At 38.6% G+C, this 25888-nt stretch overlaps 1 protein-coding gene across 4 annotated transcripts in view; it reads right to left on the reverse strand.

The window, feature by feature from the left end:
* The window catches only part of RELN (reelin), a 523209-nt gene that overhangs the window by 74647 nt on the left and 422674 nt on the right, over window positions 1-25888 (reverse strand). For all 4 annotated transcript variants that reach the window (XM_043462977.1, XM_043462976.1, XM_043462975.1 and 1 more), the window contains 12 exons: window positions 25233-25390; window positions 23808-24015; window positions 22562-22638; window positions 12494-12652; window positions 12119-12307; window positions 11309-11582; window positions 8467-8607; window positions 8183-8360; window positions 4876-4960; window positions 3876-4058; window positions 1601-1772; window positions 1397-1499 (listed from right to left, as the gene is read on the reverse strand). In XM_043462977.1, coding sequence (XP_043318912.1) covers window positions 1397-1499; window positions 1601-1772; window positions 3876-4058; window positions 4876-4960; window positions 8183-8360; window positions 8467-8607; window positions 11309-11582; window positions 12119-12307; window positions 12494-12652; window positions 22562-22638; window positions 23808-24015; window positions 25233-25390 — 1927 coding nt within the window. The remainder of the gene's footprint in view (window positions 1-1396; window positions 1500-1600; window positions 1773-3875; window positions 4059-4875; window positions 4961-8182; window positions 8361-8466; window positions 8608-11308; window positions 11583-12118; window positions 12308-12493; window positions 12653-22561; window positions 22639-23807; window positions 24016-25232; window positions 25391-25888) is intronic.

Raw genomic sequence — 25888 nt, forward strand, 5'->3', positions numbered from 1 at the left:
ACTGTAGTGAAAAGATTGTTTCTTTAATTTTAACCATTAGCTTTTTTTCAGACTGCTGGATGGGAAGACCTTCTACTTTTCGTCTTGTGACACCTTCAAACAATCCCAAGTTTTGCACATGGAGAATCTTCAGTATGTGTTTTTCAATATTAAAACAGAATGAAATAAAATTGTTGTCACCATTTCCCTGGCATAGTGAGAACATTCTCAGAAAGGACTTTTTAACATTAGGGACACAATCACCTCATTCCTTTTTCATGCTTTCAAGTGAATTAAACTAAAACTTAAACAAATGCATGTGATTCTTTTCATGAAAAAGACTTCCCTCTTCCAATTGGGATTAACATTTTCTTGCTGTCATAGCAACTGGATATATTTCTATAATTTTTGTTGTTATTGACGTTACTCCTCTTTTCTTTTGATGGGTAAACTATTCTGATGAGTAAACTTTTCAACGACAGGCATTTGTTTCTACCTAGATTCTTTTGATAACAGAACTCTTGAAAGGGCCACAGGTATTACTTTTTATTAACATTTAAAGCATAAATAATAGAAAATATAAAATAAGGTTATATAAATAACTTAAAAAAATTAGAAAATATAACAGAAAGCTTAAAATAGAGAATAATTTCTCCACTAAGGCCATCATTTGGTCTCTGATTTTAAGATGAAAGAAAACAACTCTAATTTAGAGGATACAATTAATCTAGAGCAAATATTAAAAATTTTGTTGACACAATTAGGCACTAATTTAAGCCTGTCCAATGATTAGTATAGGTTTCAATCACGAAACAAGTATCTTCAGAAGTTAAGACTATTGAATCTTAGCACAATGTATCTTTGGTTCTGCTGATTTTATCTAAGTTTTAAAAATATATAAAAATTTTTCTTCCATACATTTTTAATTTCTGTCTTGAAAAATATAAGGAGTCCATGAAGAGTAATGAAATATACAGAAATTAAAAAAAAATAGTAAGCATTATTTTATCTGTAAAATTCATGACATCATGATAAATATTAAACAAAAGTGCTGGCCTGGTATAGACTATAATCACACTAACCCAGATCTTAAGTAACACATAAACATTGTGAAAATAACACTAGAATAGTATAGTCCTTTTCATTTTTATAATGTTTGAAATAATTTATTTTGACAATTTCTCATTGTAGTAGGTGAGGAAATTATGTCATAAATAAAGGACTAAAAATTCAGAAATACACTTTGGTAGGACAATACATTCTGCTAATAAAAATGAATTATGATGTAAAACCTCTTTTGTCCTTGCACAAAAATGGAAAGTCATAATGCATGAAATCATCTGAGATTTTCCTCCTCGTTCCTAGATTTTGTTCAAGATAAAATTTAAAGCATTACTAATAGAACAAAGTCAAGTACCTCAAATTGTATGATGGTGTTCTCATTCACATTCAGGTCACGAGTAGTAATGGAATGCTCACCAACTTCATTGGAAACAAACACCATAGCTGAATCTTCCTCACTGTTATACAAGAAAACAACAAGGAATCCATTTAGGCAAAAGCTCACTGTGATCTCTATAGAGCAGTGGCTTTATTTTTAACTTTTCAATTAAATACTTACGGTGCTCCTTTGGAAGAATATGGGCAATAAAGACCAATGTTACCACCAGGATAGAAAAACCAATTGTCTTCTCTGGGCCCAAAATCAAAAGTATCCAGAAGCATCACAGGGTTGTTTAAATTATTTCCATCAATGATGAAGTCATCAACAATCCAGATTTCTTCTTTCTTACCTATGGCATTTTTGGATAAAGCAAGTTTTTCAAAGGTGAAAACTGGATGAACATTTTTGCTCAAAGGAAGAAAGGACAGAAGGAACTCAGTAACTATTGGTTTAAACATATGCCTCCTAGACAAAGAAGCACAAACTATACAATACTGTGTTATCAGATTAAAGTGCGGAAAAAAATTACGCTTTCAATCCTTTTAAGTTGACACTGCATGGAAGAGCCTCACTAATTTCAGAAGACTGGTAAGGGTTTGCTTCCCTTCCTGTCACAGCAGTGCTATGGTACCATGGACCCTCCAGCAGCAAGCGTGGGCTTTGAGTCATGCTTTCATGGTTTAGGAGAATCTGTAACATGCCTGAATATATGAGCATGGATGGTCAGCCTGTGGATTTAGAAATGAGTTACACTAACTAGTCTATTTATGGAGCAACTCAGGATATTTTAGAGTCAACTCATGACTCAGAATCATGTTTCCTTTAGGCTTAAGGACCATGGCCATTACAACACTGGCTTGTTGTGCAGCTTTATTTCATTGTTAAAAACTACACAGAAGAAAACATTCTGTTATATGTTACTTTATTTTTCCCTTAATGCCTTTCAAAACATGTATGTTTAGTTGGAGCTATAGGTGAACATACAGAAAATTAGGAAAATCACTCTTTAGGCTGTCATAGAATTTGATTCAGCAACTCAGGTAGAGTGTTTAAGTAAGATATTTGCTGTTTTATTGCTAAGTCGTGTCCAACTCTTTTGTGACCCCATGGACTGTAGCCCCACCAGGCTCCTCTATCCATGGGATTTTCCAGGCAAAAATACTAGAATTGGTTGCCATTTCCTTCTCCAGAGGATCTTCCCAACCCAGGGATCAAACCCGGGTCTCCTGCATTGCAGGCAGATTCTTTACCACTGAGCCACTGAGAAGCCATTACTGAGAAGATAAGATGGGTAAGCCCAGTGCTTTTGCAAAACACTGCTTGGATTGCACTGGAAACGAGATGATACGACCACGGCAAGCAGAAACAACAAGGTTCCCCAAGGTTGCTTCTCCACTGATTCCTACTTTTAGTAGAATTCTTATAAAATATATAAAAGGATCTATAAACAGAAGCCTATAGAAACAACCTGATGATTTAAATGAAGTCACATGTGCCTTTCCCTCTCTAATCCTGTCACTGTTCTAATCCTAGTAGCTTTCTTCCCTTTTCTTGTTTTGGAAGCAGTTGGTGAAAGAAATGAAGAAAAATTGGTAAGCATTCCAAACATAATATGAAGACAACTAACCTCTGGATTGTAAAACTGGCGGCATTTTTGGACTCAGCGATTATATAAGATTATTTTTTCTGTTCACAATAAGTTACAATTATTTTATTTTTTGACTTACTGGTTATAAAGGAAACACTCAGGTTAAGTTTTAGAGATGGAAGTACATTTTTCTTATCCACTCTTGTGTTACCTTTGCAAAGAATTTGCTTAATATGATATCTCTGTGCTTACCTAGGCCATTAAAGGTACAATTTGGTAGAGTCTGGTCCTTTATAAAAAGCAGTTAATAGAAATACAGTAAGTAATAAAACATTACAAATCTGTAAAATTGTTTTCTATAACAATCTGAAAATGCTGTTAAATTATACATTCACTTTAACTTATCACTGAGTCAAGTGTATATGACAGAATATTTTATCTCAGGCACTATCTGCTTCTGTCGGTCCCTCTTTGTCACGGCATTTTGCTCTAACATTGTTCTGTCTCATTAACGAAGTGCTGCACTCAGAACTATGTATTCCTAAATGAATTCAGTAAAAAATGTAGTTACAACTGATGAGTACCTAATGGTAGAGCTGGATTATTTTTTAAAAAGCATAGCTCTATGACAGGATTTAGCTATATTTGCATAGGAGTCAAACACGAAGACAATATATAGTCAAGTATGAAGGTAGAGATATATAAAGCTAGATATTCCTTGAAACTCCTCAAAAGTGAAGCATGCAAAATGTGCTATCGACAGCAAAGTCACTTAGCTGACAAACCCTTCCTCCACACCTTAGGCGAAAGCATGTTAACATGCCACAATCAGTTTTGATAATAGGAGAACTTAAGTATTTTTACCATTATTATAAGGTTGCCAGAGTCTGAATCTTGTAGCGTTGGTTTGGGCAGTATAGGGCAAGGGAACATTAATGAAAAGTATGTTGGTAGTTTGAGGGAAGTAAAATTCATCCATCAGGTGCCAGGTGATTCCACCATTGATGGAGAATTGCAATAGAATAGAATGGGACCTCTCTGGGGTACCTAGAAAGAAGAAAACACAGGCATAAACACATTGTGATAAAAACGGGAATACTGTACAATCTTAGACTATTTTTTTTTTTTGCATCAATGCATAACCTCACTTGCATTCACATAGATGCTTTACAGTCCAAATTCTTCTGAGGCAAGTTGAGGTGATGATGGGTTGCAATTTCTGGATAAATAGATCTCAAAACACACACCAAATCGTGGATTTTTCACACAGTACTATCTCCCTCTTTTCCTCAATATGAACACATATCTTTCCATATTTCATTTAGGAAATATTAAAAATTTTTGATTCTATAGGCTTCACAGCTCTATAAAGGGTCATTTACATCTCAAGATATTATCAAAAATCTACTTGAAAATTCCTTATATCCAAATGACATTATTTGTCAGGAAAATTATTTAGTTAATATGAAAGGTCGGAGTTGGCTTTAGGGGTTTACATCTGTGAAAGAAAATCCCAAGTTTCCAAAAGCTAAATTTTTTAAATTTAAATTTCTTTCAGCTAGACATAAGTGGTGAAAAAAAGATTCAGGGATGTGATGATAAATTTAACCAGCAGAGGACTAGTATGATTACTATTTCTATATGAAATCATTATAAAATAAGTAGTAATCTTACCCCGACATTAAAATGAATATATATTATAGAAGAACATTGGTGAACACTTATGCACTCAAATTTATGTTAGTTCTCCCATATAACAAAATTTATGGCCTAAAATCTGTTATTTCTTTGTGGAGGAGGAATCATATACGGGGAAATTTGCTTGAAGGGAAATAGTGAATTCATACCCATAGAAATGACTTACCCTTTGCTATAAATCGAAGTGAGAACTGGACATACATCGTGTTGGTACAGTCTAGATCTCTTGAAATGAGCATCCGTAGTCCTTCCTGCAAACAAAAAAACATACATGTTAAGAAATCTTACTTTATTTGTGAGAGTATTTTCCTTTGATTTTATACATCTAACTTAGCTAAATAATAGATGCATAATGATCAAGAGACAGTACTTGGTCCAGTTTGGAAGGAAAAATTGATCATTTCCCCTTTTAATGGCCTTCATTCCCTATGCTTGAATAACATTTCATTGGCTCAACTCTAAGTCACACTTTGCTGTGACTTTTATAGAAAGCAGTGCAAAAATGATACTATTATATATCTATAAACCTTTTTAAAAAACAGCCTCCTTTGATCACAGCATGTTGTGAGAGGAGTAAAGAGGAAACAGACGGAAAATGTGCCAGCTCCTGCTGGAAGCTAGAAGCTAATAGGTAACTTTTTCAGGGTTCCAAAGAGTCTTAGGAACTTACTCCTTTGCGTGCTCTGACAGCCCCGGGAGGCTCTCATTCAGGCTGACACAACACCCTCCAGTTGGTCAAGTTAAATAAGGCGTAACTAAGCAAGTCCCTAAGCCCAGGCTGGAAGCGCTCATGCAGAGAAGCCAAGGAAGGCGGAAAGTGATCACACTGGCTTTAGTAATTTTTCTGCTAATTAACTATTTCTGGTTGCCTGGGATTGACAGCTCCACAGCTTGTTTTCTCCATGTATGCAGGATTGCAGTGACAGCCCAGTAAAATAGAATTTCGCTATGGAAATGTCCTAGGTACTAACAAGCCTTTCAGTTTCTCAAGTATGACTCTGAATGAAGTGGTTCTTTGGTGGTGTAGGGCTGGCCGATACTGAGTGGACACTGAACTGTCTACTGGCTTCTTAATTATCAGCTAACAGATACCAAGTGGAATGTAATGTAGAGGAAGCAAATTCTTCCTCTTCTTAATATTTATTTTGTAATACATTCTTTAATAGCTGAAAAATTTTAAATAAGACTAATTTTGTAATGGGCTTCCCTGTTACAGAGCAACCACACATTGAGTGCCCACGGCATGCTGGGTTCTAAAAGAACCACTTTACTCTTTTAAAACACCTTTCACTCATAAGTGAAACATATTCTTCTTGTTGCACATAGGGAAACGGAAAATCTGAGAAGGTCAGTAACTTGCTCAAGATTGCAAAAGTGATGATAGTAGAATTCAAATTCAGATATGTCAGATTCTGAAACCTATCCTCCATCCTTTATAAAACATCAGTGTTTTGTTTATTAAATCATCTTTTGGTTTGGGGAGAGATATCTAGATAATGCTAAATTTAGAATTTGAGAATTATTTGATATCATAATGAAAAAGCAACTGCATTTATACAAAGCATATATTCAAACTTCCAGGATTGAAGGTGGTTGTATAAAAGCCTTATATTTCCAGTCTTATTTTTCTTTTATCTTAATAATCCACTGCCCTGCTCAGTCCACAATGCTTGGTCACTGCCTATCCTCCATGTCTTGATGTCTTTACCCTTTCCCTCATACACTTATCAGCTTAAGGCCTTGGATGTTTTCATAGCTTGGCGCCATATAGAGGTTAAGGTCATGGGAAAAGGTCACTTCATCTTACAATGAAAAAGCTTTGAGGTGGGTAGTTAACAGATCCAGTTCATAAATATCCCTTGACAACATCAAGATAAAGGAATATGATTCCTCTTCACCCTTGATTATAGAATGTGAGTATAAACTTGCTCCCATGGGCCAATATAAGTCAGGCATTAAAGGACACATTTCATAGTGTATCTTGTAGGAGCAATTTTGTTGAAAGTCAGCGTGATCTCAAATACAAAAGCATCTTTCTTTCACATTTTAAATTTTATTTACAGTTAAGTACTTGATATGGAATATTGCCCAATGGAACTGTATTGCCCTGCTTCTACATATATTCTAGCTCATACAGATGCTTTTTTTCTGATCCTCTTCCAGGTTCAGTAATCCATTTGCGCTAAATGCAAAGATATTTTAATAGCAGATAGCACTCCTGAATCTATAAACATTGAAAAGAAACTATCATTTCCTTTTTCACAAAAGAATGCCTTTCTAGGTCAAACTACAACCTACTGAATGGCATTTTTGAGCCCTCTTTGCATCCTGCAGGACTGATAGATAGCCTATGTCCAACACATATAACGCTTGGCTGCCCTTGCATTTGGATGGCTAAAGAAAAAATACTTTTTTTTAAGAGAAAATACTTAATCCTAATATAAAAGACTATATGTTTCCCTTGTTCATAGGATCTAGAAACCAGGTTAATTTACTGCTTAAAATTTTATCAGGTAAAGATATTTGAATCACAGGATTTATCTTTTGTGGTCTTGTCAATTGCTTCAAATAGATAGTGGTAATAAGAGCTAAAGCCTCAGACAAGAATTAAAATGCACACAATCAAAACAGCAGTCTCTACCCTGAAATGTCCTACCTCAATTTCTTCAGTCACTTACTGCTCTCAGGGACTTGTGAATCTCGCTGACCCCTAAAGTCTTTTTCTATCTCATCTAAAAACTTGAGAATTCTGGACTCAAACAAGAATGATAGCCAGCATCTATTAACTATAATTGAAAAAGTTCCCGGGTGTCTAATTTTCTAAGTGTTAGGTGTTAATCATTAAGGTTGTACAGAGACCATGCGGATTTTTGTTAAAGATTTCATTTGCACACCTAGATTAGCCAACTGCCCCAGCTGAGAGGGGCAGGATGTGGCACGTATTCACATACGAAGATGTGCCAGCTCAGCACAGTTTCACATAATTGCTTAATAATCCTCTAACCAACATTTAGGTTGAAATACAAAAAATACACTAATGATTTAACTTGACTTAAATGTTTGGTTTTCTTAGAGTCACCAAATGTTTGTATTGGCAGGAGGAAAAGAAAGAAAATGGAAGGAAAAAGCAAAGATATTCCATAAAGTCATTTAGAAAAATATTTCAAGTTAAATATCTGAAAACACACAAAATGTTACATTCTAGAAGTCAAGATTCTAGAAATAGTGTATATATAATTTTTACATATGTAATTCCAGCAGAATGTAAGGAAGGTCTGATTACCAAAGCAAGGGAGGAGTTTAATGCCCAAGTGATCATAAAAAATGATCTCAGTGAATGTAAGAGGAAACATGATATGTGTTAGAAGACAGTAACAGTTTATACAATAATATATCATCTGAACAAAAATGCATTGGTGTGGAGCATTGAGAAAAGACAGGAATTTCAGTGCTAGTGAAGAATCTTATCTGACCCCTTTAAAAATGAGCGATGTTCCAGACTTGATGGTTTCACCATTCAGATTCCCCCTCTCTGCACCATACACTTCAGGCCAAAGGTCAGGATGTAAGTTCCCATTGAAATCATCTTTAAGAATCGAGGGTAGAGGGATGATAGGAACACAGTAGGCTCCACCAAAGCCCCGGTCACACCTAAGGAAAAAAATGAGTGGAGAAAAGGCATTATACATCATGAGATCAACATACTATCTTTCTTTTTGCATTACAAAGAAAGAAACTACCAGTTTCATTAACTTACACACAGCGTCCAGCATCACAAATCCCTCGTCCTGAGCACATCCAAGGACACCCTGAAGCCAGCACAACATTATCAATAGCCCAGGAGTCAGCCCCCACAGTGTAGTTGGCCTGGATCCATCTGAACCGGGTCCTGGGAGATCTAAGAAAAACAAAACAAAATAGAAAGTAAACAAATCGTACTTGGTTTGAGTGGCAACCTTCAAAAACAAAACATTTAATTCTTTCATTTTAAAAGTGTCTTCCTCAGGGTTCCAGTTTTCTCTTATTCGACACAGTTTGTTTTGTACCAAATTTTGGATGTTGTTTACTCTTGACCCAAAAACAGGAGAGTAGAAAACATACTTTAAAAATATTTCACCATTTCTTTCATATAAGAGCCTCTGAACACATGTGACTTGGAAAAGTTAGTTTGAACTATCAACTTATTCTGTGTTTTAACTCTATGCAGAATGTTAGTTTTTGCTTTCAGGCTTTTACAACTTTTCAGTACTGGAAAAGAGACTGAGGATGATGAACATGAGGATAAGTTGGAATCTTACAAAGTTCTTGCCATGAGGTCTCTGTCCTACTGTCCCTAATGTTTCTGAGGTAGTAAATGGAAGCCTCATCTAACTTCTGCCTCTGTTTTGGTTTCTGAGGACCTGGTTCCCATAAAGGTGAGGACTAGAATGATGTGATGCACCCCCATGTTTTTTTTTTATTATATCTGCAATCTGTTAACTGGGATATACTGTCAGAAGACCATTTTATTCAGAAATATGTACAGCTTTACCAAACAGCAGTAGCAGTCTCTCATTTAGGAACAGATTGCACAGCAGAAATGTGTTAGTTATTTGGAATGTAAAACACAGTTGACTTGAAGTGGAATTTCAATAGTAACATTTCAAGTGCTATTGTTTTCCCCACACAAGTCCTCCTTCAATGCAACACAGCTGCCAGAGTGGTGGCTCTGAAACGGAAATCTAATCATGTCACCACTCAGTTTAACACACTTTAAATGGTTCCCCTGCACATGCCAAACTGCTAATATGAAATACATGCCCCCTTCATCATCTGCCCTCTTCTCTTGCCTCATCTTTGCCTATTTCTTCACAACTGTACTCTAATAGCATCGAGTCCTTGAGTTTTCCCATCAACTCATATTTCTTCTGGTCTCTGGGATTTTTTTTTGGCTTACAACAGCACATATGACCTCCCGCAAGCTCTCTTCACTCAGATAAGCTCTATTCACTAATGCAGACTCAACTCAGACATCAGTTCCTGCAGAAAGCTCCATTCGATCTCCCCAAACTGAGTTGGGTAGTATCCCCCTTTGTTTCAATAATATCCCTGGGTTTTGTCACTGTTAGCATTTTAGAGTATAAATAACTGTTTAGATACCTGTTATCCTAAATCATATATTTGGATCCAGGCATCATCTTATTCATTTTGTACCAGAGATCTAACACATAATGTTGTTTAGTAGCTAAGTTGTGTCTGACTCTTTTGCGGCCCCGTGGACTGTAGCCTGCCAGGGTCCTCTGTCCATGGGATTTTCCAAGCAAGAATACTGAAGTGGGTTGCCATTTCCTTCTCCAGGGGATCTTCCCGACCCAGGGATTGAACCCATGTCTCTTGTGTCTCTTGCATTGCAGGCAGAGATATTCAGTAAATGTTTGTTGAATAAAAATAGAGTGAATAAATAAGCTACAAGTGAGCATTCTTTAAAGTTCTGGGGTCCACAGGAAACTGTTTTAGGTTAAATACTAAAACACATTGATTTCCGGTGTTTTTTTTCCTGCCACTTGTTTGCACATCTCTGAATCAAAATGGAACCAGGAAAATGGAAACCACTCTAAGTGTTTAACGGAGAGAATTTACAAATACTAGATGCATAGTGAGTGGCAGCATCAGTGAGGAAATAAGAGTTTAGGAAAGTCAGGAAGCCACTGCAAGTCCAAAGATGGAGAGATACAGGAGGAGGTGCTGCTAGTGCCAGGGGCCAGTGTCACCCTGAGAGACACCGTGGTGGAGCTGGAGCTGCTGAACTTGGCCAAGATGTACTTGAGATAGAGAGGGAGGGGGAGGAATACCCTGGTTTAACTTTGTTTCCACCTTCCACTTTCTTGCCATTATCTGTTACTCCCTAAACCTACCAGGAAGCCAGAAAACACATGCAGCTGGCAAATGCAGCTTGCAGAGGCCAATGTGCCTACAATTCAGAGCAGGGCAGTGGAAGGAAGATGTAGGGATCTGGGGAGAGCAGCCCCAGGATGGTACAAACTCTCTCACCCACCACAGTAACATTAGTTCCTAGAAAGATCCTCCACTATCCAACACCTAAACCACAGAAGTGGGAACCTGCTGTAAGCCCTAACATAAGGTAGGGCTGAATGTAATCTGAGATCCTACGGAGGGGAATAAAGATGTAAAATGATATGAGCATTTCAAAAGAATGAACCTTTTACTCTTATTGTGGTGTGGAGATTAAAAGAGAAAAGCCAATAACAACTAAGGACACTCTTCTACATCTAATGATTTTACAAACTGCTTCATGTGGCTAAGTATCACTCTGGTTATTGGGCAGATGTTTATTTTTACAACAATTTAAAACCTGAATCTGTTGGGCAGCCTTCAGGTTGCTGAAGAAGCAGAAAAGTTCACCCTCATAAAACTCCTGGAACTCCTAACCGTATTTAAAAGTTATTACCCAACCACCTAGAACTTTCTCTCCCCACTGGTATGTTCCATGCATAATTCTCATGAAAGAGTAATAGAATTTCCAAGTGGCATCACAATTATTTTCCAATTAGGTGACAGAAACCTGAAGTTCTGACATGTAGCCAAATGACAATTCTCACATGGTGGAGAGTGGAAGGTAGACAGTGATCCGCTTCCAATTCTGGAATCTCTCGGAGGTGTAAATTGAACTTTCTGTGTAGTGCAGACAGCCAATGGTTGGAGGAACACATTCTTCAGTGACAAGATGCCAGTCCCTGCCATTGTTCAGAGAATACTGGAGCTGTACACTGTGGGAGTCGCTGAAGGGCTTGCTACAGCCCATGCTCATTTCAAACTGCAAGAAAGTTGATGCTGACACATGGAAGTCCCAGGTCTCAGCGTAACGAGGTTTTCCTACGAAAAAGGAAAAGTTTAATGGTAGCACATAATTGTGCTCTCTCTCTTATTTGGTGTTTCTGCTTGTCATGCTTTCAGTAGTAAACAAAAATAATATCTTATCTATAGCGTCTCACATGTGCTTTGACTTTTCATCTCACACTGACTGTTTTTATCTAGTTAGCACAGACTCAGAAATATGGACGGCTGCTAACTTGAAAAGCCTTACCGCCTTGAGACAGGCTAACAGAGAGTCTGCAAATTCTAATTCTGCAAATTATAAAACACAGGAATGTTCTCAGAAAGATATTTTGCCTCACTTTTAAGAAACATTGGTCATATTATGCATGACATGAAAGACAGTCCCTGCAAAAACTGTCATTGGGTTCACCAAGTCACACTAGAAGACAAAACAACTTGCTATTTCCAACTGCCTCCTTCAGCACAGGCAGTTATGCACATGGTTTGGCATTAGAGAATCTCCTCTTGGGCTTTAGTTAATTTAGTCCTCTAGTTAATTAAATATTCTCCCCTTATCAAGTGAAAATGTATACCTATGTTTTCAGTGAATATCAGAGCAGTATCCATAGAGAGACAGTCAATATCAACTTGACCTCCTTGGATTCGATACCAGTTGGCTTGCAGATCTAAAGATCCATCAAATTTATCCTGAAACCCAGTTTGAGAGCTGTCATTCATTCCTATAAGGACATCATCCAAGGCCCACTGGGCTGAATGCTTCCCTGAAATCAGATGAATAAAAGCAGTTACAGGAGGTTCATTATATAGCAATATGAATATCTTTATGACTGCAGTTTTAAATCAAATTATCTAGAAACTGACAGCAAATTAAAAAACACACAATACAAAGTGGCTTTAACCGGATGATCTAAATGCTACCAGGAAAGTTGGGGTGAGCAGTAACTTGCCATGTTGGGGCTGCCACCATCGAAAAGCTGTAGCAGGTGTCTTTGCCTCTCGTGGAAGGTCGATGGAAATGATCTGTGGTTCCAGAAATGACATGAAGTCCAGCTCTCGAAGCAAATGCCAGAGTATCCCATTGTCATTTGAATACTGAACAACAAGCCCTGTGTTAAAAGACATAAATCCAGTTACTTGGACAGTTTTCCTAGAGGCAAAAAAGGCAAGAAACAGTATTATTTTAAGTGGCAAGACTGTACTAGAAACTTCAAATTGCATCTCATAGAATGAGGGCACATTTGTCTAACTTCCAAGGAATGAATTAGTAGACCTGAAGGCTCATCAATTTCTTGACAGTTTCTGATGCACCAACTCCTAGGAAATGGGGAAAAAATACATAAGCTCTTTTAAAGACCACTCAGCTTTGTATGAGCAATGAGGAGGTTGGTAAGGGGGACATAAAATGCACTTCAGATTATGTATTTGAATTTTAGATTCTGTCCTGAACAGTACAAAGTCTCATATCATTATTATATACTCAGAAGGAATATCTCAATCTCTCAGCACAAAATCAAGAAGGGCTCTTTGCCGCTGATGCACCAGATAGGAAGCACAGGTCAATCTGAAATTCTCTTAAGCAGAAGGATACTTTTACAGGCATTTCATACTCTGTCAGACCTTGGTCAATGAAGACTGATAAAGACAAATTACTACATAGCAAAGCAGAAGAACTCACTCCGCTCTGACGTTACTCTGACCTTCCTCTCTTGTTTCACCTTCTCCCCTTCATGTTTCTCTTCTGCCCCATCTCCCTCTGCTGATCACCAGAGAAGTGTGATTTAGGGAATACACATGAAAGTTTAAGATACTTCATGTGCGATTCCTCCTACTTCTCCCAGGAACATTTCTTATTTTAAAAGAGGACACAGGGGAAGGGTAATATTGAATGCAAAGGAAAAAACTGCTAATGATGAAATGGTAGGAGTCAACAGAATATATATATACATATAATATAAATATCATTAGCAAATAATTAAAAATATATATATTCTATTTGATGGGAAGGGCAGAGGGCTTTTTTGGCATCTATCTAATTGCCTATTCCATAACTGTTCCTAAGACTGGCACTGTATATTCAAAATTATCACTGGGGATACTGAAGTGCTAGCTGAATATTCACATAAATTATGTCTAGTAAATTTGTATTTGTTATATTAATTTTATTATAGCTCAATCTTTCTAGTAGTAGTAGTAGTGAAAGTCGTTCAGTTGTGTCCAATTCTTTGTGACCCCATGGACTGTAACCTGCCAGGCTCCTCTGTCCATGGAATTCTCCATGCAAAATACTGGGGTGGGTTGCCATTTCCTGCTCCAGGGGATCTTCCCAACCCAGGAAATGAACCAGGATCTCCTGCATTGTAGGCAGATTCTTTACCATCTGAGCTACAATGCCGTGTTCCCTCAATCTTTCTGGAAAAATAATCCAGGGTTCATATAATATCTTTTTAGTTTCCTCATTATTAACTAAGCAGAATATTTCAGTCTCTGTGTTGTACTGCATAGCAAAGAGTTTAGTAAAATTGTTTCAAGAAATAATATGATAAAATATAGAACTAAAAGAATGCCTTTTAAGGTTAATTGATATTACATGGAATTATTGTCACTACATCTGACAAGGGGTGATGTCAGGGATAATAACATCTAACATGCAAAAGAAATCTCAAGAGAATTAATGTTACTATATTTAAAATAGAAGAAATCATTGTGTTTGATGAGAGAATAAAAACAGCTCAAAGAAGAGGAACTCTGTGGGGAGAACTATGTTGTGTATGGGTGTAGACATGGGCAGCTGGAGCTTCAGTGGGTGGAAGTCAGACTCATGTGTTGCAGAAGGGACAGAACCACATCAAAGTTCCTGAAGAAAATTGAAGGGAGGCTCTTTCTCATCTTTATTCTAATCAAGGTGAGGAGTGTCTGACAAAACTCCAGTCTCCAACCCTTGTTGCTTGCTCAAAATATAGTTTTCTTGTGGACATTAATTTGTTTGATATGGTTGATATTTGTAACATGAGAGAGAGCAAGTGAGAATGAATAAATAATTTAGATAGTTATCTCAGAAGACCTATTTGGAAAGTAGATATGGTACCAAAACTAAGGCATCATTAGACTAAAATCTCACTGGTGGCCCTTTAGCACCTTCTACTCAAAGTCTGGTCCAAGGATCAGCACCTGCATCATCTGGGAACAGGTTCCACCTGTGAAGTTTTCTAAACCATCTCCACAAACTGTTTGACACTCCTCCCATCAAAAAGTGAAGCTTAATTCTCCTCTTTTTCAGAGTGGCTAGACCTAGTAACTTGCTACTGTTACACAGAGCATGGTAGAAGAGACATTGGGTGACTTCTGAGATGAGGCCATAACAGGCGTCTGCACTCTCTTGCCTCTCTCTCTCCCCCTGGAAGGACACACAAAGAGCCTGTGGACAAGTTCACTGAGAGAAACTGGCCTCTTGCCAATAGCCAGATAAGTGAGCATCTTGGAAAGAGAACCTCCAGCCCTGGTTGGTTCTTCAGATGAATGCACTTCTGGCTTTTACTTTGTGTGCAACCTCAGGAGAGGTCCTGTGCCAGAACCTGAATTCCTAACTCACAGAAACTAGAAGATAACAGACGTTGCCTTAGGCCACTCAGTTGGGAATAATTTGTTATGCAGCATACCACCCCAGTCCTATTGAAAAAGAATCTGCATTTTAAAACCTCCCAAAGGATTCTAACAGAAGCAGAAGATATTAAGGAGAGATGGCAAGAATACACAGAACTATACAAAAAAGATCTTCACAACCCAGATAATCACGATGATGTGATCACTCACCTAGAGCCAGACATCCTGGAATGTGAAGTCAAGTGGGCTTTAGGAAGCATCATTATGAACAAAGCTAGTAGAGGTGATGGAATTCCAGTTGAGCTATTTCAAATCCTAAAATATGATACTGTGAAAGTGCTGTATTCAATATGCCAGCATATTTGGAAAACTTAGCAGTGGCCACAGGACTGGAAAAGTTCAGTTTTCATTCCAATCCCAAAGAAAGGCAATGCCAAAGAATGCTCAAACTATCACGCAATTGCACTCATCTCGCACGCTAGTAAAGTAATGCTCAAAATTATGCAGAGTAATGCCAGACTTCAACAGTATGTGAACTGTGAACTTCCAGATGTCGAAGCTGGATTTATAAAAGGCAGAGGAACCAGAGATCAAATTGTCAATATCTGTTGGATCATCAAAAAAGCAAGAGAGTTACAGAAAAATATCTACTTCTGCTTTATGGACTACACCAAAGCCTTTGACTGTGTGTATCTCAACAAACTGTGGAAAATTTTTAAAGAAATGGGAACACCAGACTCCCTGATCTGCCTCTTGAGAAATCTGTATGCAGGTCAAGAAGCAACAGTTAGAACTGGACATGGAACAACAGACTCGTTCCACATAGGAAAAGGAGTACGTCAAGGCCATATATTGTCACCCTGCTTATTTAACTTATGCAGAGTACATCATGAGAAATGCTGGACTGGATGAAGCACAAGCTGGAATCAAGACTGCTGGGAGAAATATCAATAACCTCAGATACGCAGATAACATCACCCTTATGACAGAAAAGCGAAGAACTAACGAGCCTCTTGATGAAAGTGAAAGAGGAGAGTGAAAAAGTTGGCTTAAAACTCAACATTCAGAAAACTAAGATCATGGCATCTGGTCTCATACTTTCATGGCATCTGGTCCCATACTTCATGGCAAAGAGATGGGGAAACAGTGGAATCAGTGACAGACCTTATTTTTTGGGGCTCAAAAATCACTGTAGATGGTGACTGCAGCCATGAAATTAAAAGACACTTGCTCCTTGGAAGAAAAGTTATGACCAACCTAGATAGCATATTAAAAAGCAGAGACATTACTTTGCCAACAAAGGCCCATCTAGTCAAGAATATGGATTTTCCTGTAGTCATGTATGGATGTGAGAGTTGGACTATAAAGAAAGCTGAGCATGGAAGAATTGATGCTTTTGAACTGTGGTGTTGGAGAAGACTCTTGAGAGTCCCTTGGACTGCAAGGAGATCCAACCAGTCCATCCTAAAGGAAATCAGTCCTGAATATTCACTGGAAGGACTGATGCTGAAACTCCAATACTTTGGCCACCTGATGTGAAGAACTGACTCATTTGAAAAGACCCTCATGCTGGGAAAGACTGAAGGTGGGAGGAAAAGGGGATGACAGAGGATGAGATGGTTGGATGGCATCATCAACTCAGTGGACATAAGTTTGAGTAAACTCCTGTAGTTGGTGATTGACAGGGAGGCCTGGCATGCTGCAGTCCATGGTGTCGCAAAGAGTTGGACACGACTGAGCAACTGAACTCAACTGAACTGAAAGGATTCAGATGTACATGAGAATATGAGAATTATGGCTCAAGTGGTCCCTGCTACAGTTGGTTTTTGCCTGCTGCCTTTCTCCACATTGCCTTTTTCAGGACTGTCACATACACCTGCAGGCAACTAACTGCAAGATCTGCAGAGAGGAGGCCTCCAATTCTTCAGGTCAATGGAATGCCTCTCAGGTAAGTATGAATGAATGGAGAAATGCAAAAAAGGGAAACAGCAGTATCTCTATCTATCTATCTATCTATTTTTTTTATCAATCTCTGGGCCTCTTTTTCTTGGGCTCCAAAATCACTGCAGATGGTGACTGTAACCATGAAATGAAAAAATGCTTGCTTCTTGGAAGAAAAGCTATTACCAACCTAGACAGCCTATTAAAAAGCAGACACTTTACTTTGCTGACAAAGGTCCATCTAGTCAAAGCTATGGTTTTTACAGTAGTCATGTATGGATGTGAGAGTTGGACCATAAAGAAGGTTGAGCACTGAAGGAATTAATGCTTTTGAACTGTGGTGTTGGAGAAGACTCTTGAGAGTCCCTTGGACAGCAAGGAGAGGGAGAGAGAGTCCCTTGGACTGCAAGGAGATCAAACCAGTCCATCCTAAAGGAAATCAACCCTGAGTATTCATTGGAAGGACTCTTGCTAAAGCTGAAACTCCAATACTTTGGCCACCTGATGTAAAGTACTGACTTATTAGAAAATACTCTGATGCTGGGAAAGAGTAAAGGCAGGAAGAGGAGGGGATGACAGAGGACGAGATGGTTGGATGGCATCACTGACTCAATGGACATAAGTGAGCAAACTCTGGGAGTTGGTGATGAACAGGGAAGCCTGGTGTGCTGCAGTCCATGTGGTCGCAAAGAGTCAGACATGACTGAATGACTGAGCTGAACTGATCCTCTTTACCTGTGTCATCTAAACACTGTCCATCGGAATAAACCAAGTCATTTCAGCTCAACTACCAAATATTTAAGAAACATAAAACATTCCCCTTTTAAAATGACAACTCCATACTCATTCTTCCCAGTCTTACTGAAAATAGCCTAATTTTGATTTTAATTCCAAATATGTAAATTGAGGCTTCAGCTTGAGTATGCAGAAAATCTTTACTTTTATCACTGGAAGAGATTTGTTCAAGGATTTAGGCAGATTTACATTTTAACAACCAGTTTTCAATAAAAGGCTGAGAAATGCCTGTGGGATGTAAATTACACAGGCAGCAGTGAGTTCAAGAAAACGGCTCAGGGTTGTTGAGAATAAGTTGTGTTCCTAAAGGGAATAAGTCCCAGAAGGCAGACAAGAGCATTTGCAATCAGAGGTTACAGCAGAGGACAGCCTCAGGTCAGTAAGTGGATGCTTCCCATTATACTCTGGTCAGAGTTTCTTTTTTTCCCTCATATACAAATAGGGGTATGGATTTGTAATTTTCACAAGAATCATGCACATATGCACATGCACATAGTTGCTTCATGTTCCAACCACGAACTACTTTTAAATAGCAATTTTATCACAAAATTTAAAGAAAACATTCAGGAGCTCCACCTCTTCAGTCAGTAAGCAAGATCCTGGGACAGAACTCCATCTACCTTTGCATCCCTCAAAGCTCCTGTTTCCATGTGGATGGAGAATGTGCTCTAGATACTCTTGTTTTGAACTACATATTGTTTCTGTAGGGTGATCCTATAAAAATTTAAATCAGGTTATATCACTGCTTGACCTAAAAGTCTTCAGTTGTTTCTAATACAGTGGATTCTAATCCCACCTCTGTTCCATGGCCAGTAAGGCTCTGCGTGACCTGGCTCTGTCCCTCTCCTCCTTCTCCCCAGCATTCCTAAACCTTAATGAGCCCCAGGCCACCTGGCCTTCTTTCTGTTCCTCCAACACCACAACTCTTTTCCACCTCATGGCCTTTGCTGTTTCTTCGGACTGGAAAACTTGCCTTAAGCTCTTTCTGTTTGGGCTTTTTTCACCATTAGTGTGTGTGCTCAGTTGTGTCTTAACTATTTGCGATCCTATGGACTGCAGCCCATCATGGGAACTGAACTGGACTGCAGCCCACCAGGTTCCTCTGTCCATGGGACTTCCCAGACAAGAATACTGAGGGGGTTGCCATTTGCTCCTCCAGGGGGTCTTCCCAGCCCAGGAATGGAGCCAGTCTCCTGCATTGCCTGCATTGCTGGCAGTTTCTTTACTGCTGAGCTACTGGGGAAGCCTTTTCCTGGTGGCTCAGATAGTAAAGAATCTGCCTGCAATGGAGGAGACCCAGGTTCAATCCCCAGGTTAGGAAGGACCCTTAAAGAAGGGAATGACTACCCACTCCAGTATTCTGGCCTGGGAAATCCCATGGAAAGAGGAGCCTGGCGGGCTACCGTCCCTGGGGTCACAAAGAGTCAGACACTACTGAGCAACTAACACTTTCCCCTTTAGATTTCAATTTAAATGTCACTTTCTCAGTAAGTCCACTCCCAGATCACTCTATTGAAATCAGCATCTTTCCCAGCATAAGTTTACTTTCCATCTCATCAGCTTATTTATTTCTATCTAGCCCATCAATCTAACATCCTGCTCATTTCTTTTACTCTTGATGTTCTGACTCCTCTTACTACAATGTAAGTTCTCTTAAGGGTTCTCTTAAGTTCACTTCTGTCTGCTGTGCTCATTACTGCCACACTGGTTCTTCGCATCCTGCTACATGGGAGTTTGCATTTCTTGTCCCCTTTATCACATGTGCTCTTTCCTTCCGCCACATGGCTGGCAACACCCAGAAGCTACCTAGCAGCTGCTTCATTATCCTTGGTGCTGGATGAGAACCTCAGATGACCCATGAGGAAAATGCAGCACAGAGGACAAATCTTATGTTTCAACCCACAGAGACTGAGAGTTGTCTGTCACTGTAGCATAACCTAGCTCATCAAGACTGATGCATCTGTCTTTCGGTGACACTGTATAGAACAGTGCCTAGCTTAGAGCAGATTCTTAATAAACACTTGTCAAAGAGACCAGGAAATACAAAATAGCCTATACAAGTTTCTAGACTGCTGATCCAATGAATAGATGATCTGGATAATTACTAGACTAACAGTACTGAGATACTTACAAAAAGTCAAGGAAGCTTTCAGTTACTGATGATAAGGCCAAGGACATTTAGAACTGATGAACAGAGCTATCGGTAGCTCTACTGACTAACAGGCACTGTAGTGTTTAAGCCAATAAGTTTTACATAGTCATGCCCAAGATAATAACAAACTTGAAAGCTGCAAAATTCTTCACATGATTTTCATGAAATCAAAGTTTGGAGGAGGATCCATCTGAGAAGCTTATGAATTTTGTGCCAGGAACCAACTCACAGGTAGGGTCCCTTAAGGAATCCTATCATATCTGTATAGCAACTGAAGGCCAACTATGTATACTTGAAGTGTTTTGCATTTCTTTCAGCACTGAATCATGGAGGCAGAAGATGGTGTGGATGTCTGAGAGAATAGGGTTCTGGGGAAGGAGAGAGGCATAGGCTCTAGTGGTCTGAATCTCTGCTCGTCCACTTACTGAGAGCGTGATCTTGAGTTAATTATTTGTCCTCCCTGGGCTCCAACATCTACATCTGTAAAACAGGATAAATTACAGTACCTATGGCAAAGGGGTATGGTGAGGATTAAGTGCATTAACAGATAGAACACCTGAACAGTGCCTTGCATATGTAACTGCTCAGTAAAAATTCATATTTATTATTACTCACAACTGCTCCTTCTACCAAAGGATTTGTTTACGGGCAGGAAGCAGTGTATGATCTGCAATCAGTAATACCCTATGCAAAGAAATTCCTAGTCCCCTACAGTGCTGAATGTAAAAGTCTCTGCAATTTTGTTTTCTCCTTGTGTAAAGTTATAAAGGAATGTGTGTGTGTGCTATGTAGCTTTAGTCATGTCTGATTCTTTACAAGCCTATGGACTGTACCCTGCCAGGATCCTCTGTTCCTGGGATTCTCCAGGCAAGAATACCAGAGTGGGTTGCCACGTCCTCCTCCAGGGGATCTTCCTGACCCAGGGGTTGAACCAACACCTCTTAGGTCTCCTGTATTGGCAGGCGGGTTCTTTACCATTAGTGCCACCTGGGAACTCCTATAAAGGAATAGGTTTCCCTAAAACAAATATGTTTCTAGGCTTAAGGATCTGGATGAGGAAACTTAGACACCAAGGCTCTCTGCAGTTACCCATTTAGTGATGGAGAGGAGAAGGAATGATTTTGGGTAGTGTATCCATTTACAAAGAATGTTCAAACTACTGCACAATTGTACTCATTTCACATGCTAGTAAAGTAAAATTCTCCAAGCTAGGGTTCAACAATATGTGAACTGAGAACTTCCAGATGTTCAAACTAGATTTAGAAAAGGCAGAGGAACCAGAGATCAAATTACCAGCATCCATTGGATCATTGAAAAAGCAAGAGAATTCCAGAAAAACATCTACTTCTGCTTCATTGACTACGCTAAAGCCTTTGACTGTGTGGATCACAACAAAATGTGGAAAATTCTTCAAGCGATGGGAATACCAGACCACGTTACATACCTCCTGAGAAACCTGTATGTAGGTCAACAAGCAACAGTTAGAATTGGACATAGAACAACTGACTGATTCCAAACTGGGGAAGGAGTACATCAAAAGTGTATATTGTTACCCTGCTTATTTAACATATATGCAGAGTACATCACATGAAATGCCAGGCTGGATGAAGCATAAGCTGGAATCAAGATTGCTGGGAGAAATGTCAATAACCTCAGATACACAGATGACACCACCCTTATGGCAGAAAGTGAAGAAGAATTAAAGAGCCTCTTGATGAAGGTGAAAGAGGACAGTGAAAAAGTTGGCTTAAAACTCAACATTCAGAAAACAAAGATCATGGCATCTGGTTCCATCATTTCACGGCAAATGGATGGGGAAACAATGGAAACAGTGACAGACTTTATTTTTTTGGGCTCCAAAATCACTGCAGATGGTGACTGCAGCCATGAAATGAAAAAATGCTTACTTCTTGGAAGAAAAGCTATGACAAACCTAGACAGCCTATTAAAAAGCAGACACATTACTTTGCTGACAAAGGTCCATCTAGTCAAAGTTATGGTTTTTGCAGTAGTCATGCATGGATGTGAGAGTTGGGCCAATAAGAAGGTTGAGTGCAGAAGAATTGATGCTTTTGAACTGTGGTGTTGGAGGAGACTCTGGAGAGTCCCTTGGATAGCAAGGAGAGCCAACCAGTAAACCCTAAAGGAAATCAACCCTGAATATTCACTGGAAGGACTGATGCTGAAGCTGAAACTCCAATACTTTGGCCACCTGATGCAAAGAGCCGACTCATTAGGAAAGACCCTGCTGCTGGGAAAGATTGAAGGCAGGAGGAGAAGGGAATGACAGAGGATGAGATGGTTGGATGGCATCACTGACTCAACGGACATGAGTTTGAGCAAGCTCTCAGAGATGATGAAGGATAGGGAAGCCTGGTGTGCTGCAGTCCATGGGGTCACAAAGAGTCGGACATTACTGAGCAACTGAACAACAAATCAGTTTACAAAATTTCAGCCAAACTTTGGGAGGAGAAAGAACTACTTTGCTAGGAGTAACTGTAGTTTTTATGGAAATATAGCAGCTTACCTTCATTTCTAGCTCTTGGTTTGATGCAGGTAATCCCTGAAGTTTTGCTTCCAATTTGTATATAAAACTGAACGAGTCTGGGGGGAAAAAAAACCCCAAAACACCTCAGTTTACTTAAAAACATGAGTTCAGAAGACATCTAGCCTTCTGTATTTTGACACAGTAAAAAGTAAAACTCCTGTAATTCTTAGGTACTATTTTTAAACACAAAGGGCATATGACAAGCAGAAACTACACAGATTAGATAGTGGGCTAATTCTATAACCATTAGAAAAGTTAACTGATATGACCATTAATTTTATTTTGGAATAATGATTTAAACAAAAGGAAACAATTTAACTTCATTTCACTGTGACAGTCTGATGCAATTTAATGAAATCACTGAAACGGAATTCCTTTAAATTGAGATGATACTATACTCGGAAACTCAGGAGGAAAAATCTAACATTAAAAACTTGAATGTTATATTTGTTTAGGGCCAGACAATTACTTCTACTATGGACTTAAACTCAGATGGTTTAATTTTTCACAACTGTCTCTCAGTGTGATGTAATCTATGCCTCAGTCACTATAAACCAACCTACATGACAGGGTTAGCTCTGTGAGAAGGACTTAGAGGGAAGGAGAAAGAGACCGAAGGCAGAAAACATATGGCACAGAACCCAGATTTTAGTGAGAAGAAGCTCTAAAAGCGTCAAACCTTTCTTTAACTTCCTTTCTTCCAATTCTAAAATAATTTGATTAAAACTAAAGAAGCACAATTATATTTTAGGCGTGCTGCTATTTCATTTGCCCTTAAAACTAAGCACTTATTTATTGTACCAGTAGGTGTCAGTGTAGGTATTTTAAATTTCTGGAACAGTTTTCGGTAAGTGAATACAAATAAACTTAGATAAACGGGGCACCACATTTTTGGACACAGAATTCAAAGTTGCAAAAAATTCTTTGTTTCTCCTGGCATATATTAAAATTAATATCAAATATTCTTCATAATAACAGAGAACTTTAGAAAACCAAGCTGACATATATTAGACACACAGGCCTTGGTGATGACAGTATGCTGATTAACGAATTGGAGTGTAAGTTTTGCAGAATCTATTTTATTATAAAGTTATGCTTCATTTTTATATATCAGAATCTATGCAGAGAAACACTACTATGTAAACTCTGAAAAGAACAGTGTTGTAGGTTAGATCACACAGCAAAGTAAATACTACGTTCATGAAGTGACCAGTGAACTACTTACCTGATATTCCTGGTGTCCAGAGGGACAGTCCTTGCTTCCCTTTTTCCAGGGCCACTGAAGTAGAGAGACTTGCCATCATTAAGTGTTCCACAGCCTGTTCCAACCTGGCCTCCGGTTATCTTGTACCACAGTGGGCTGAGCTTCCCCTCAAACCTATCGAACATCTCACTGTGATTAGGGACAATAGACACACAGGTTCCTTGTGCAGCTTCCGAGAAAAGAAATACAGAGGAGACAGGTTTTGTCAAAATCATGAAACATTAGAAGGTACATTAGTGTGTGGGCAAAAGAGACTTTGTCATAGGTGTTGGGGGAAAGAAACCACATCAAAATTTAAACCTCAGTCATCTGCCTGAAATACAGTCATCATTGCTATCATCAAAACAGTATTCTGCTTCTATTATTTTAAATTTTTAAACACAAACACAGAGGGAACCACACAGTTTCATGATTTTTGTTAACCAGAGGATTTGTGTAAACTGAGATATAAGATTTTGTCCACAAATAAAATTTGCTCATTTGTTGTCCTTGTATGAGAGGATCAATATGGGGAGTTTATCCCAGATTTAAGGAAAAAACACCCTGAAACTACGAGTGACAGCAGTTTCTACAGAAGGCCTGTAACAACATATGTTTGTCTTTGGTCACGCGCCAGATGAAGAGCAGAACACTGAAAAGCTGGGAAGGATCCTTTGAAGTTAATTCCAGGAAAAATTCTATAAAAAGATTACGAAGCTTATAATATTTTCTCCCATTTTACTCTTTAATCTCAGCTTCCTTTTTACTTTTGCTTGTAGCAACATCTCAGGGTGATTATGGTCAAAAAATACTTCTCTTGTTAAGTTTTTGTTTGGCAGTCTTGCATTTATCGTTTCACAAGTTGACTTTTACTTTAAATGTATAAAATTACACTTTGTATAAAAGCAACGTAAAGAGCACAGGAAGCCTAATGCTTAAGAGTTTGGCTGCCAGGGATTAAAGCTGAGCTGTAGCAACTCTTAGCTGTGTGACCTTGGGACAGTTACTGTGTGTCTTTGTGTCTGTTTCCTTAAGTGTAAACAGGGACAATGACAGTACTATGTTGTAGGGTTATTTGTTGCATGAATTAAATGAGGTGAAATAAAAAACACCTACTGTAGTGCTTGGCATGAAGTAGGGACTCAAGTAATGTTAATTATTACCACTATTATTAGTAAATGAATATACTTAAGGGATGAAATACATGTTATCATGCTTTTCCTTCTTAGGCAGCTCAAAACTACAAAATATCTCGATACCTCATTTGCCTAGGTTACAAATTTCTATAATTTTAGGACTTAAGAATAAATACTTAAGAATATATTTCCTTGGAAGAAGTATCATGACATATAGTACTGAGAGATGAATATTTTCCAAACAAATCATCAGACATGTCTACAGCCTTACCGGTGTACCCCAGGTCACAGAAACACACCCCTGAAACGCAGTCCCCATGGCCACTGCAGTAACTGGGACAAGGCTCTGATATGTATACGCCATCCAAGCCAAAAGGAGGCACGTTCTTCTGGGAGCTGCTCTCCTGGATCCATCGGAATCTGGTCTTACTGTTGGGAAAAACAGCACATGTGTTTCTGGTACCAATATCTCATACCAAAGCACTGAAATACAGAACAGTTCAGAAAAACTCAAGAGATATATATTTATTTGGGAGTCATGTTCACTTGATTGGACACTTAACCTTTAAAAGGGTCTCAAATCTTTATCAAAACTTCTTGATATTTTCTTCAACATAAATGTTTAAATATCAGGAGGATTTCAGATAAAGAAGATTCTGATGGCCAGAAACATAGTTTTTTTTCTTTTTCTTGCATATTTTAAGAGGATATTTGGGAATCTTTGAAACCATCAAATAGAATGTACTTTGTTAGAACAAATAAGGGGACTATGGCTCTGCCATTTGCATGATTCTGGTAGGAAAGAGTCAAGTTTGTACTGACAGCTATATTCTCACCTGTTGCCTTCCTTGTCTTCTTCACTTCTCATCTTGAAGTCTCCAAGATGCTTATTCTACAAACTTAGCAACCAGCTGGGCTGCCAACGAA

Source organism: Cervus canadensis, chromosome 3 (assembly GCF_019320065.1).
Source record: "Cervus canadensis isolate Bull #8, Minnesota chromosome 3, ASM1932006v1, whole genome shotgun sequence".
In the NCBI taxonomy this organism is placed as follows: Eukaryota; Metazoa; Chordata; class Mammalia; order Artiodactyla; family Cervidae; genus Cervus; species Cervus canadensis.